At 33.6% G+C, this 15926-nt stretch overlaps 1 protein-coding gene and 1 non-coding gene across 2 annotated transcripts; both read right to left on the reverse strand.

Annotated features, from left to right (window-relative positions):
- Nucleotides 1-3515: 3515 nt before the first annotated feature.
- On the reverse strand, nucleotides 3516-7724 carry LOC107868648. Its single transcript, XR_007043800.1, has 6 exons — nucleotides 6783-7724; nucleotides 6592-6659; nucleotides 6377-6492; nucleotides 6046-6167; nucleotides 4298-5622; nucleotides 3516-4035 (listed from the first exon to the last, which is right to left on the reverse strand). It is a non-coding gene; the product is annotated as an uncharacterized LOC107868648 (transcript).
- A 1719-nt stretch (nucleotides 7725-9443) lies between these two features.
- Nucleotides 9444-14661, reverse strand: LOC107869767 (plastidal glycolate/glycerate translocator 1, chloroplastic). The gene is made up of 8 exons (XM_016716210.2): nucleotides 14225-14661; nucleotides 13268-13583; nucleotides 12344-12605; nucleotides 12119-12234; nucleotides 11143-11252; nucleotides 10581-10758; nucleotides 10354-10483; nucleotides 9444-9974 (listed from the first exon to the last, which is right to left on the reverse strand). The coding sequence occupies exons 1-8, from the start codon at nucleotides 14501-14503 to the stop codon at nucleotides 9824-9826; spliced, it is 1542 nt and encodes a 513-aa protein (XP_016571696.2). The 5' UTR covers nucleotides 14504-14661; the 3' UTR covers nucleotides 9444-9823.
- Nucleotides 14662-15926: the final 1265 nt, after the last annotated feature.

Here is a 15926-nt window from a genome sequence, read left to right on the forward strand (position 1 = left end):
GGGGGTTGGACGGGGCTGGGATGGGGGAAAAGGATTGGACGAGGCTGGGTAGGGTGTGGAGGCTGGGGTGGGAGGGGCTAGGTGGGGTGTGTGGGGTTGGGAATGGGCTGGGGTAGGGTGGGGAAGGGCTGAACGGGTGTTGGGGTGGGGTGGGGGGCTGGAAGAGACTGGGGTGGGGTGGGAGGGGCTAGACGAGGCTGGGTGGGGTGAGATGAGGCTGGGTGAGGACGGGCTGGGGTGGGTTGGGGAAGGACTGGATGGGTGTTGGGATTGGGTGGAGTGGGGGGATGGAAGGGGCTGGGGGTGGGGTGGGGAGGGGCTAAATGGGGTTTGGTGGGGTGTGGGGTTGGACGGGGCTAGGTGGGGGGTGGGGACGGGCTGGGATGGGATGGATTAGTTTTTTTTTATTTTTTTATAATTTATTATTTTTAAATTTTTAAAAATATTTTTAAATTAGAAAAGATGGAGGGAAAAACCCTTTTTTAATTATTTTTTTAATTTTAATATTATTTTATAATTAAAATTATTCATTATTTTAATATAAAATTGGTCAAAAATTGACCTCCACTCGCACCCCCAGGCGAGTGACTACACACTCCTTGTCCTAGTCAGCCATTTAATGCCACATAGGAAAAGTCAAAGGGCTCAAAATATAGCTTTTTAGTGGATTCAGGGGATGACAAACATGTAAATAGAAGTGTTCAACTTACAAAATCGACATAGTACAAGGGTCCAGAAGAGCATTTTGCCAATAAGCAACAATAGGTGTGAGCTACACACACGTGTGTGTATATATATACTAGATATTGAACCAATACTTTAAGTTTAAGAAAAATAAATGATTATAATTTTCTCTCTATATATATATGTGTGTGTGTATGTATGTATGTATTAGTGTAAATAAATTTTTAGCATCAAGATCATTTATTTATTATAGCATGTAGTCTGGCTTTCATTTAAGAACCACAAATCTCAATTTTATTACTTATAAATATTCTTATATAACATGATAATAAAAAGTTTTTTACTCCCTCCGTTCATTTTTATTTGGTTACTATATTAAAAATAATTATTCAATTTTATTGGTCCATTTTGAATAATTAAGAGATAACTTATCATTTTGTGAATATTTATTATCAAATACTCTTCATTTTTCAACGCTTAGATGACTTATAATTAATATGGATAATATAGTAAAAATATTTTTTTATTTATTATTTCTTAAAAAAATATAATAAGTCAAAATAAATAAGTAAAGATGGATACAGAAAGTACTTCACATTGTATGTTACTTAAATTAAATTCCACATCAATTAGTATATAGATTGTAGTATCATTATAAAATATGAAGAAAGTTCATCACCTAATTTACTTTTTAAAGTTTAACAAATTATATTTTAAAAAATATATGTGGACATTGTGAAAAGCTTATATCTAAAATTACTTGAGAATAGTGTTAGGGGCCGTTTGGTTTGTGAGACTAGAGTCAATAATCCCGAGATAAAATAATAATCCCGGGATAAAAATGTAACTCACTCGTTTGGTTGTAAATATTTGGGATAACTTATCCCGGGACTAATTATAAGTTGTCCACCCAAATAGTGGGATAGCAATCCCGAAATTATTTTTCTTTGGTATAAAATTATACAAGAACAAAAATATACCCTCTTGGGATTGTTATGTATAATTAAATTATATATAATTAAATATAATTAACGTAATTTAACATAATATATTATAATTAAATATATTAACACAATATATATACAATTAAACATAATTACCGTCTATATATTCATAATATTATACGTTTGATTGTAATATATATATATATATATATATATATATATATATATATTCATAAATAATAAATTATGTTTAATTAACGTATAATATTTCATTAATTATGAATATAATATATTACGTAATATATAATTACGTAATATATAACGTATAATATTATGAATATATATACATTAATTTTGTTTAATTATATATATATTATGTTAATATATTTAATTATAATATATTATGTTAAATTATATATAATTTAATTATATATAACATAATATATAACGTAAGATATTCTCACACACACATAAATTATGTTTAATTAACGTATACTATATTCATAAATAAATAAATTTTGAACAGTTTACCGTTCAAAATGGTTGTAAAATATATAAATTATGTTTATTTATATATTTTAATTTCTCTAAAAAAATAATAAAAAATTTTAAGAATGAATATATATAAGTTAAATAAGATGGAGGGTATTTTGGTAATCAATCAATTTATTCCTAAAATTATACCATGCATATTACTTTAAATACAACAAACCAAACACTCAATAAAAAATAATCTCAGCATAACTAATCCCAGTATAACTTATCTCATCACAACTTATCCCAACATAACTAATCCCGGTATAACTTGTTTTCAAACCAACGACCCCTTAATGTAATGATGTCTCTTTTATTTTTATTATCCTACTCTATTAATTATTATATACAGCACCCGAATGTGGGGTAAAAATTTATTTTACTTTCTTGTGAACATTTTTATTTGAATAAATTAAAATTAAAATTTCACCAAACAAAAAGGGAATAGAAATGAATAGTATTTTCACCGTACAGACACTCTACTTAAATATAGATCAATCATTTATTTAGCACTGACATAACATTTGTGGAGAACTGTGATGGACATCGTGGGTCCACTATAAACTCTACAACTTAGGATACAATTGACATATGTTGAAAGAAGCTTGATTTTATTGTCATTAGAAGTTTATGGACAAATTTTAAAGCTTATAGCATAAGCTAATAATGTAGACTTTTTTTGAAATGACGAAGAAAGTTCATCACCTAATTTAATTTTTAAAGTTTAACAAATTATAGTTAGAAAATGTATGTGGACATTGTGAAAAACTTAAATCTAAAATTACTTGCGAATAGTGCTGATGTAATGATGTCTCTTTTATTTTTATTATCCTACTCTATTAATTAATGATGTCTCTTTTATTTTTATTATCCTACTCTATTAATTATTTGATACAGCACCCGAATGTAAGGGAAAAATTAATTTTACTTTCTTGTGAACATTTTTATTTGAATAAAATAAAATTAAAATTTCACCAAACAAAAAGGAATAGAAATGAATAGTATTTTCACCGTACAAACACTCTACTTAAATATAGATCAATCATTTATTTAGCACTGACACTGTTGTGGAGAATTGTGATGGATACTGTGGGTCCACTAAGATATCTACAACTTAGGATACAATTGACATAGATTGAAAGAAGCTTGGTTTTATTGCCATTAGAAGTTTATGGACAAATTTTAAAGCTTATAGCATAAGCTAAATAATGTCGACTTTTTTTGAAATGACGAAACTACCCTTGATCGTCCTCCGTACTCACTCTTCTATACACTCTTCTATACAGTACTAGATGGCCCGTGCCCGTCCACATGCCCAAATTATTTGTTCTATTTGCAAACATCAGATGTGTCTGGAAAAAAATCAAGATTCAACACCATGGAAGCATGTCATAAAGAAAACTCAAACTGAAAATTTGAAAGTAGATCAACATTTCCAACAATTTAAAGTAACAGCCAGTTGCTTTTAATATTTGCATAACAACTACCATAGAACTGAATTCCAAGCAAAATAAAAGACCAATAGATTTGAATAAGAACTGCTAACCAGCAAAAATATTAATAGTTGTTCAACACCTCAACGGAACCTCCAACACCAGAAATCATCAAGTCGGTCACTGTAGTAACTACACCATTCTTGACATATGATATGAAAGGATTAGATAGTTCAAGAAGAAAAATGTGACTTCAAGAGAAGTGTGGCAACTCAGCGTGTCCGACCATCAATACTATTGTTTGTTATTGTTCATCTCTCACTCTCTGCTGGCTCTGTCTCACTCCTTGGTAGATGCATCTTCTTCCTGCTCTTTCCTTTTATTAATTGCTATTAGTTGTTGTTTCTTCTCTGGTTTCATTTTGCTTTTATGTTATTTTCCTTTGATGTTTAAAAAAAGTCGAAATGAAATGAAACATTAATTCTTGCATATATTGAATACCAATGATCGTAAAGGTAATATATGCGAGAAAGAGAAGAGGAAAACTCACCAAAACAGCAATCAGTAACAGTTAACATAAGCTTCAAAGTAAATCCAATTTGAATGGAACTTACTAATTGTATGAACATCCAAAGAAAAATGAACATAAACTGAACATGATGATAGTAAATCAAAGCAGTGGGAAAAATGATTCATTCTTACCTTGATTATGGATCTAGATTTGCCTTTTGACGTACTGTACCTAGTGATTGTTGTAAGGAGAGTAAAAGGGGGAGGTGGTTTAACTCCTCTATGGGTATATAAAAAAAAAAAAGATTGGCACGTACTAATGGATAGTACACGTGTTTTAACGGTTGAAAGTAGCAGTAGAAGCATCACTTAAAAATGAAAATTTCAAGAATGTCCCTAGACGACGAAAGTCTCACTTATTATATAGTAATCAAAATAGCTGCTGGAGTAGGAAGAGAATATGATGGCATGCTTGTATTTGTTTTTTTTGAAATTGAAACTGAAGCAGGCTTGTATGTGTCGATTCTTAATATTTCCATTTGTTAAAAGCTACGGAAGCCTCCTTCAATCGAAGAGCAAGTTGAGAAAGGAATGCCTAAGAATCCGACAAGAAACAATCGAAAACAAGAAAAGTTAACAAATACCCAAAAGAAATAGAAGAACAACACAAAATCAAAAAAATGTGGTTACCAGTAAAGGCAACCACCAATCCATCATCATCATTGAGTCTTACTTTCTTTCATTTAGTTAGGCGTGGTAATGGATCTCGCTCGAAAGAGACTCTTCCCCTACTCAATTGGAATGACTCTTACACAGGGTCCAATAACTCAAGATGCTGCTGCCAGTGCTTATCAGATCATAAGTTATTTATTGCTTAACGAAAAAATGGATAAGAGAACGAATGTTAAAAGCACGCGTAAACGCACTAATGCTAAGGACTGGTGCGCATAGCTCTTTCTGTCAGCTCCCAAATTAGCAAAGCACCAACACTCTTTGAAGTTTGCTCATTTAACAAACATTTTCATCCGGACAACTCAACACCAAAATTTCTCATCAAAAAACTGCAATGATTCGAACTGAATACATGGCTCAGTTTCCCCAAAACATTCACATGAAAGTTGGAACTAATAGTTTGTACTTCCAAATACCACAAGATCATCACGCAAAAGAATGTTGAAGAAGAAAGAAAGAAAAAAGGAACTTACCATTATTTGCTGAAGAAGAGGAAGTTCAGAAGGAAAGGAATTTAATATAGAGGATGCTTGTCAGTAACACCCAACACCCAACTGAATTTCTCATAGATCTGACAGCACATCTAGCTTTGTTAGGTTTAGAGAAGCAAATCCATTTATTTGACAACAGTATCTCAGCGCAACTATGTCTAGTCAACCACAACAACGCGGACGTCCAGTAGTTGTGCCAAACTCCTGCCCAACAAAACGAAGGAGGTCACCACCTTTGCCCATGATTTCTGTTGGAAAAGGATCAGAACCAACTCGTGTGGTATATGCCTTAACCTGCAGGAAAAGCATCAGTTAAAAATGCTCAATGTTTACAGTTCTAAGCTTAAAATGCAATAAAAGCCAACTAAAAGACCATGCATTGAATTGGTTCCAAAGAGCTATTTGATACGAGGATCATATTATTCTGGCAAAGATTTGGGTGCATTGCACGTTTAACTGATCGACAACAATAGATGTACTGCAATATATTTTTGGAAAGATATAGGTAGTTTTTCCGTCCACAATATTAGCTAGACTTAGAACGCAGAAGGAAACTATCTCAGCACAGAAAGTTCATTCCTCCAGCAAATTATGCCGAAAGATGGTATTTCAATAAACCATAATGTAGGATTTGGATTTCCACAGACCATGGTTAGCACTGGATATCAATCTAAGAAAAATGAGGGACAGGTCCTCGTCTAATTGATCTTAGCATACCGTTCCTGCAAGTGCATATGCGACAACCAGCGGCGGCGAAGCAAGATAATTAGCTCTTGTTAGAGGGTGAACACGGCCTTCAAAGTTCCGATTTACAGAAAGCACAGCTGCAACTTCAATGTCTGAAAAAAGAATCCCAAGAAACATCATCAACATAGGCAAGCATTTTTTCTTGCTAAAACATGACCTGCTCAAGCAGCCTGAATGCCATGGAGCGCCATGTGAAAGTGCTACATAAAGTCACAACATGGGGCACCAAGTGAAAGTACTACAGATTGGACAGTACTTAAAAGGAAAAATAGCAAGGGTCAAGTAATAAATTGGAAAGTACCATTGTCAGTGATGGCAGAAGCAACTGATTCATCAAGGTCTCTAGAATTACCAATACACGTGCAACCATAGCCAACCAAATTGAAGCCCTGCTGGTTCAGGTACTTCTGTAGACCACTGCAATACAAAGTCATCAATTAACTCGGAGAAAGAAAATAATAATGTTCCATAACACGGGAAGGGCCAAGATAAGTAACAACTGATCACAAACATTACCTCTTATGGAGGTATTTTGTAACAGCTCCCGAACCTAGTGCTAGACTTGTTTTTATCCATGGTTTAACCTATTGAATAATCACACAAGTTAACATAAAAAGCATGCTCCATCTGAAAATAGTTTAGCTCAGGAATCACCCCGTGTGACAAACTACAAGGCTTGTAACATTAGTTTAGGCACTAAAACTAACCTCCAAACCTAATTCACAGGCCTTTTTTGGAACAAGACCAGCATGATACTTGGATTAGATGTATTTGTGCAGCTCGTTATAGCAGCTATAACTACACTACCATGCTTAAGTTCAGTAGGCAGTCCACGGAATGTGAATTTTGCGACTTTATCTTGCTCTTGCTTGGAGACAGAAAATCCTTGCATGATTACCTGGAGGAAAACTATCAGGCAATTCAACCTGATGATTTTCGTGAGCAACACTGATCACAAACTTGGGCGACCACTTCTCATGTAAAAGTTTTGAAGGTTTACATGCATAGAACAAATTATTTAGCATGAGAATCACTTGTATTTTTCATACTTAAGTTCAATTATATATTAAGGCAACATATATCAGAGTACAGAACCTCAATAAGCTGCTCCAGCTAAATATTTAGAACTTTATTAAAGTGAGATTCACCGACACGATCCTTGACATTTTTGAAAAAAGCCATTAGCAAAATCATCAAAGAACCATATATGTACCATGCTCACTATTGTGACAAAGAACCATGTATGTACCATCAAACACCTTATAGACAAAAGTTGTACTCCTATTTTGCAATCATACATTTGAATGTACAAGAAAAAGAATTAAAGAATAAACAAAAAACATACAACAAGAATCATTACAATTTGCATGTACACATTTCACAAAGAAAACATGGAGAAAATCACAGAAAATGTATATCCTAAGAAATATAAAATCCACCGAAATTAATCACCATGCAAACTAAAGAAAAGTAACTCCATAATATTAATATCCCAAGTATGAGAAGATATGAAGGAGAAAGAAGCACAGTGAAATGGGAGAATTGGGGCTGAAGAGGAAGCAGAGGCGGACCCACGTGGTGTACGGTAATTTTTTAAAAAAATTGTATACATAATTGTACACCCTCAATAATTAAATTTGTGTGGGTGCATTGGTTTGGAACTCAAATATTGACATCTTTCTGGCCCGACATCACGTGTTCGATTCCTGGTTTGAGTCTCTCAATTTTTTCATTCTGTATATACATTTAAATGTCACCAGTTAGGTAGTCACCTCATCTGACCCCATCGACACTATAATTTACAAATTAATAGTACCCAAACAAATAAAGAGGAGCAATTTTTCATTTGATACTAATAGGTACACATTTTTTTTTTCATTTTTTTTATTTTTTTATTCAAGTTTGGGTAATGTTAATTGCTTTTAATATTTACTTGTTGTTTGACAGTGAGTAAAATTTATTTATTTTTTTTTCTTGCTTCTATTTAAGTTCATGAGATTTGATTAAAAATAAATAAATAAATATTTTTACTTATATTCTTGATGAATTTTTTATTTTGTAGTAATTTGTTATTGATTCTTGTGAATTGAAATGGATAGATATATTTCTCCTCAATCAAGTTCTAATTTTAAAAACAATTCTTATCGCCTTAGTAAAAGCAAAAAAAGTTTCAAAATCCATTATATTTAAGTACAAATTATAAATAAAGCATGAGATTTAACAAAATAGACATAAAGGAAAAAAAATATAAACATATGTTTAGTTCAAGACTAATAATATAAATATGAATGATAAATATATGAATACAGAAATTATTTTTTTTTATTAAATAAAATATTAATTGTTTAATATTCGTATCTCCAGAAAAACCTCATTGATAAGGGAAAGTATATTTTATAAATTAGAATATAAATTATACATTAAACGAGATGAGCGATCAATATAAATTTGAATCTTTATTCAAAACTTATATACGCCTTTAATAATACTGATGCACCCCAAATTTCAATTCTTGGGTTCGTCTGTGAGAGAAAGAAAACAGTGGTAAATGCAAAAGGAGGAAAAGAATGTAATGAAAGGGTGAACTCACGTTTCAGCGTTTCAGGACCACGTGGGAACCTAATGATGTAACACGTACGAGTGTTAATTGTATGAACTTCCAGTTATGCCCTTTGTCATCCAAAAAACTCTCACTTATATATAAGTGAAATAATAAGTCATAAATTTGCATAGAAATATCCCAAGTTTGTTACTAAATTGGCCACACAACTCCCCATCTTTTTTTTTTTAATTCATTTTTAACTGTTCATTTTGAAAGCAACATCTTCATCAAATGAAATATTGGGCTAGATAAATTGACACACTACCTATAATGTAGAAACATTCACTAAAAAACTTTCTATTGTGATCATATGGCGATTCTGCACCTTGACTTTAATTTAGTTCCAATCTTGTTTTTCTTCTTTAGGAAGAAATGTTCTTGGTGGATGTTGGACTTGGGAATTCCAGAATTTGTGCCAATCAACCGAGCATCATGTTTGAGAATAAGGAGGAATTCCTGAATCTAAGATAAAGTGACGGACATACAAACGAAATTGATTCATCATTTTTAACATCTATTGATTCATCATTTTTAACATCTATTCATCCTGTAATTTCAATCAACCGAGCAACTTTTGGATAAAACTATTAAACTAATAAGAGTTGTATCCGCCAACTTCACTCAAAAATGGAACTTGATTTTTTGTAGAATCAAATTCGAAAATCATTTCTATTTTGACCATTTCTTAGATTCTATTTTAAAGCGTTACCCGAGTCGTCGGTGGAACAGAACATCAATCTTGGCAGCAAAGCCTAGATGTGCTTCCTTGGTCCGGACAAATATTGCATTATTCCATGAAATTTACGGTGATCCCACTTCATTCCAGAATATAATTATAAATACATTTACAAGAAAAGACCTTACAACGAAGAAGTATAAATGTGAAATGGATATGTACCTCTAGACACATCCTAAGTAAACCCAAACTACATACAGGAAAGTTCCTGATCATTCTCCCAAGAGTGATGGAGAAACAATGAAAACTTATCTTTATAAACACCTTGCATCTAGAGGCTGAATTGTGTGAAGAAACAGCAAGTCGTTCATCGCCTTCTGAACCTTAATTTGGGGTGATTTTGCCGGCATCTTCCAACAAAATGATGTCAAATTGGCATGAAAAAAAAATGAACGTGGAGACGATCAAGATCAGCCGACAATTGCCAGTAGGCTCTGTCTCACTGCTGGGACAGAGCATACAAGAGAGCCAAATATACCAGTCAGGGCATATGCTATAGCACAGAATGGAAGAGCTTCAGGTTCCTTCGCTGACAGAGCTGCTGTTCCGAGCCCATGAGCACTTAAAAGCAGAAGAAAAATAAACATTACAGCAACATTATACAGCTTGAATTTTGTTCTATGTAAAAAATTTCAATGCATAGTTTTTCTCAAACATAAAATTGATCTTCTCTTGATTAAAATATGGTTTTGGCAATTTAACTCAGGTTGTTCATCCTAAAATAGGAAAACTGTTATCGACTTAGCGTTAACTGAGGTAGCAAAAGCTATTCTTTGTAGCTCTTTTTATCTCCATCTGAAGCTTAATTCCTTTTCGTAATGAACTCTTTCTTTTTTTTTTTTCAAAATGGAGCAGTCAATATAATTCCAAAAAGGAGCCATTCTTTCGCTGTAAGCTAAGTGGCAAAGATTGCTGTCTGCACAATGAAAATGCCCACTACCTTGATGCAGTTGCAATTCCTCGAGCAATAGGATCATTGAAGCCAAGTTTATCCAGCACTGCCTGAACAAAATTTGCTCCCACCAGACCAGTTAGTACGACGACAGCTGCTGTTAGAGATGAATTCACACCTGAATATCACACATTTAAGAAGGTTTAGCATCTTTTTCGCTCTCAATTGCCAGATAATCCATGACTAGTCAAGATCATCAAGGAGATGTTCCTGACCTTCAAAGAGAGAAACAATGCTGAGAGCTAATGCAACAGTTATGCATCGTGGTAGGATTGATACAGTCAAATCTGGCTCCAACCCAACCAACCGTCCAATGAGAGCAGTTGAATATAGTGAAAATAACGTGGATATAATGACAGAGGTGAAAATCTCAGCAGCATGCCGTTTAACAAGCTGAGAGTAGGAAATAGACAATTAGCATAAGCAAAAGACAGGGATAGGTGAGAAACTGAAAGAGCATGAATCCTTTGAAGGACCACCCATCATATACTGGCTGCAAGAAGTCAAGAAGGTGAGGGATAAAACGAAAGTTTATGCTTGTAAGATAACTGCAGGATAACAAAACAATTCCAAAATGAATAAATCGCTTGATCTGGAATTTCATTTTTCTTTTTTCTTTCATGTCATTAGTAATTCTCTCTTTCTTCCTTCATTCCATGCTTGTTCCATATACACCCTCACTCACCGGTCACCAGCAAGCAAAAATTCCTCTACAACTATGAAATTACTTTATATTCCCATCTTGTTAGCAGCCTTAGTTGCAGCTCAGATAATTACCTTTCTCTGCTTGAACATTGAAAAGGCAAAGGAGATGATGACTGATCCCAAAAATCCCATAAGAATGTCACCAGCTCCAGGATTAGATGCGGCCTTTGTAAGATAATCCCCTGAATAAATAAGCAACGCAAAGTACAATTTGATTAGCTCAACGTAGCAAATAATGTTGTTCAGAAAGTTTGAAATATCATGTTCCTCATGCTGATGTACCACACAGGTAAAGAAACGAGCAGCAACTAAAACATCTTGCTATACATATGGAATGACCATTAAAGTAACAGTCACTGATTTCTTATATAATGAACACTAAACTTAATGTAAACGGCCTTGAGAATATAAAAACAGCAAAAGAATATAAAAACAGCAAAAGAGTCTTGGCCTGACAACAGAATATAACAAGAACACCACTATAATTGTAACCTTTTTAAGATATACAATCATTTAGCCTTTGTCCTTTAGCATACCACATGTTGATTAACCTAAATAACTGAGCTTCAATAACTGTTAGTTGCTTAAAAGCCATATTTTCAGTAAAAAAGTGTATGCATGAAGTCTCCCTTTTACCTCCTTTGTTCTCTATCACGTACCCATGGAAATCGTGGCTGACCCTGTTGACTAATTGGCAGTTGGTTTCCTGTTACAGTCAAGATCCTCATTCTCAAGTATTGTTTGATGGATAATCGATGCTTATTCATAAAACAAGCTTTTTTATTAATTTTCCATTTTGAGCCTACGACCAACGGTTCAGAAAGTTTGCTAAACAAAAGGACTTCTAATCTGAATGAAGCGGTTATTTATTGCAATTCCATGAGTTTCTGCCAGATCACAAGCCTAAGGCCATGATGAAACACAAATCACCAGACAATTTCAATTGTTATAGGCTAATCTAAGTTGATATAGCTATAGTCAACTTTTACGTTACCGGATATAAGAATAAGAAAGTAAATAAATTATAACATGGAAGTAAGATCTTCACCAAGAACTGGATCAAGTCCAGATTTAGAAAGGTATCCAAAAGCAATTGCTGCAAGATCAGCAGAGACTGCGCAACAGATGATTGGATGGAAAACCTTCTTTACAGCCGCTGGAAGCCTGAGGATGTAAGCCTTATGAATGTATAGACCAGATACAAGAAAAATGAATAAAGTTTCCATGATAAACTGAAAAGTAGATTTATTCATGCTGAGATGTTGAATCATACCCTGATCCAACTAAGTAGCCTAATACAGTAGATGAAAGTAGAAACGGTAGGCATGTTCTAGCACTTGTTCCCAGCGCTGTTGGATAGTAAAGTGCACCAACAAATGACGCCAAAAAGATCGCGCTCCAAGTCCACATCTCCAAAGAAGAAAATGGAGAAGGCTTTGACATGGGTTCAGCAGGTATCATCTCGGTCTTTACCATTTTCCTCACGGATATAGCTGTGAAACCCGCAACACAAAGAGAAGCCAACCAGCCTCCAACTGCAGAGAAGTCAAAATCAGCTTAGTCTGTTGGCATGAGTAAAGAGACATGCACAAAGGGAGAGAGGGAAAAGGAAAGAAATTGCCTTTTTTATAGCCTTAAGTGTCAACTGATTTGGTGTGATCACGCCGTCACCTTATTTTCCCTTATTACTAATAATCTTATTTTACCTTTTATCCAACCAATCTATAATAACTCTATCCCATATGTTACTTTTTTTAATAATATTATGAGCTTATTCTTCAAATTATTGGTGTGTGGTATTATGAAATGATGGTAAACGATACAATCTATCCAAGCATTGTATTCATCAAAACAATACAATACATCATGAAACAGTATGTGACAACCATTCAATCTGGCTGTATGGATAACATGTCAAGCGGCTTACAACACGTTAGAGTACAAGTTAGTAGAGACATGCTCAACTCTAAACAGGTCCTTCGGAGCTCAATGTCCAGGATACTTTGTTTGTTTCGTAGGAAGATATTCAATTATGAGTAAGTAATAGCATTTTCTTATACACAGCAGCTTAAGGTATGACTAAAGCAAGGGCCTCTAGAAGTTAAATAGGCATCAAACCAAGTTAGTTTATCTTAAGAGCTCTTTCGGAAAAAGAACCAAAAGCATTGCGATTTATCGGATGATCAGGATATGGTACCTAGTATGAACATTATCTTGGCTCCAGAGGCTGCAGGAATATCCTTGACAGCAAGAGGGAGAACAACCAAAGAAGGTACATAAAACAAAGGAAGCCATCTCTGGATAAACAATAGTGCAGGCTCAAAAAAGTTCATCAATCCTGCTGCAGTCTTGGGAACAATGGAATCAAGAACCATTAGAACAGTAAATGTGCAAAACATTCCAAATAGAGCACTTGGGAACTTAATAGCAGCTTCCACAAATGCTTTTTTTAACAATTTATCCATAGCCAGTATGATTCCAAGTGAAACTAATAAATGCAATACTCCAAACACCTACATCAAAACAAAACACCCAAAACATCAAAATTCAAGTTATTTATAGCATGTTTGGCCAAGCTTCTGGAAATCAAAAGTGGTTTTTTCTTTTTCTTCAGAAAGTACTTGTTATAGAAAGTTGGGGTGTTCAACCAAGACATTAGGGAAAAACTAAGGGGTCGTTTGGTAGGATGCATTAAAAAATCTAATACTTGTATTAGTTATACACTATATTCAGTACTGTACTATAGGGTGTATAACTAATACATCCCACATAATGGTATACGCAATACAAGGCTTATTAATACATGGATAAGCATCGCTAATGACAAAACAACCTTTAATACACTAAACCAAATAGTGGATAAGAAATACTTCCAGCGTAACTAATCCCAGCATTACTAATTCCACGTTATACACTCTATCAAATGATTCTAAGTGCTTCCAAGTAGCAGCAAAACTGTTTTTCAGAAGCTAAAAGAAAAAAGTCTTTCCCCCCTAAAATTTACTGTTCTAATATAGGCAAAAGTGTTTTTCAAATTGATTAGTCAAGCACGAACCGCTACACTCCAAAATACTTTTTAATTGGAGACTTGGCCAAACATGCTATCAATCAAAATTTGTCATAACATCAAAGAGAAAAAGATTCAATCTTGTGCCTTGTTTGGTAACCCTGTAGATGCAACACTACTGTCCGATCCCATATATCTAACAACAACTCTTCTACTAAAGCCAATTCTCTTAACACCCATTTCTTGGAATTCCAACTTCTCGACGAAATTTTTCTTGATTTGGACTCCATTAGAGCTCAAAGGGGATTTTTGAGAAAGAATTCTAAGTGGGGTTTGAAAAGATTTGAACTTTATGCGAGAATAAGTTGTGGGGTGATGGAAATTGGCAAGAATTAATTTTGTTGGAACAGCTGAAGCTGTTGCCATAGGGAATCTTGGAAAGAAGAGAATGGAGTTGGTAAATGTGGAGCCATTTTTTGAAATGGAAGGTTGAGGAATTTGTGTGGATGTGATGAGAAGAAGATGATGATTCCAATTCTCTTTAAGTCTTTCTCCATCACATACAAAAGAACCTTACTAAACTATAATCAGTTTTGTTCGTTGCCTCTTTTGTCTGTATTGTACTTTCTCAAGGAGTAAAATATTTTGAGGTTTATGAATTTTCGTTATATAAGAAGCTATTTTCAAACTTAAACTGGCACAACTCTAAGGAGTTCACTTGTTTTCTTCTTGGATACCTATTCGAGTTTAACTAATTTGTATTCGCATTCAAACTGAAAAATATTTTTTAGTTTTTTAATGTTTGGTTGATTTAAATGTTTTGAGAAATATTTTTCAAGAAAAATAATTTTTCTTCAAAAAGTAAGCAAAACATTTTCAGAAATTCTCTTTTAGTCTCACTGTCACATTGAACTATTCATACAAATCTCAAAAGTAGGGCTGGTCATAAATTACCGAAAATTGAATCACCGAACCAAATCAAAAAATTTGGTAATTGATATTCGGTAATTCGATATTTGGTATGGCATTTGAAGTAAAATTTTAATATTTTGGTATTTGGGATTGGGTTTGGTATAAGATATTAATACAGTTTGGTATTAGGTATTTACCGAATACCGAATTTTATATATATAATACGATATATCTAACCAACCCAATAGACAATAATATTACTTATCCCAAAGAATCCCTTGGACCTTGGTAATATAACGTAAATAGCAACAAAAAGAATACTAAATAGGATATCTATTAAATATACTCTTTGAAGTTTAAATTTACATTTGCACATCACCAACTTTAATATGGTATTACCAAATACCGTACTAAACTAAACTTTAATTTATCGATTACCGAATTATCGAACTAATGTTTATAAGTATGGTATATGGTATCTATGTTCAAATATCAATTATTGAATTACCGAACTCAAACTTTAATACCAAACCGAATACCGAACGTTCACCCCTACTCGACCCTCAGTCCCCTACCACCCCCCCCCCCCCCCCCCACCCCCCCCCCCCCCCCCCAAAAAAAATTTTTTTTTTTATTTTTTTTTTTAAAAAAAAAAAAAAAATCCTTACCTCACCCCAACCATCTATTCTAACAACCCCCACCTACCAACCCTCTTCTCAAAAAAGAGATTTAACTTTTTAAATTTATTTTTTAAAAAAAGTTATAAAAAGAAAATTTCACCCTACCCTTTTTACCCTATTAAATCTTATTTTTTTCTAAACATATACAAATATTTTCCTACTTGCATAACGAACACAAGAATATAAGTAAAAACAACTTATTTTATAGTAAAATGTTTTCCTTCTCCATATCAAACACGCTCTAAAAAAAATATTTT

This window comes from Capsicum annuum, chromosome 1 (genome assembly GCF_002878395.1).
Source record: "Capsicum annuum cultivar UCD-10X-F1 chromosome 1, UCD10Xv1.1, whole genome shotgun sequence".
In the NCBI taxonomy this organism is placed as follows: domain Eukaryota; kingdom Viridiplantae; phylum Streptophyta; class Magnoliopsida; order Solanales; family Solanaceae; genus Capsicum; species Capsicum annuum.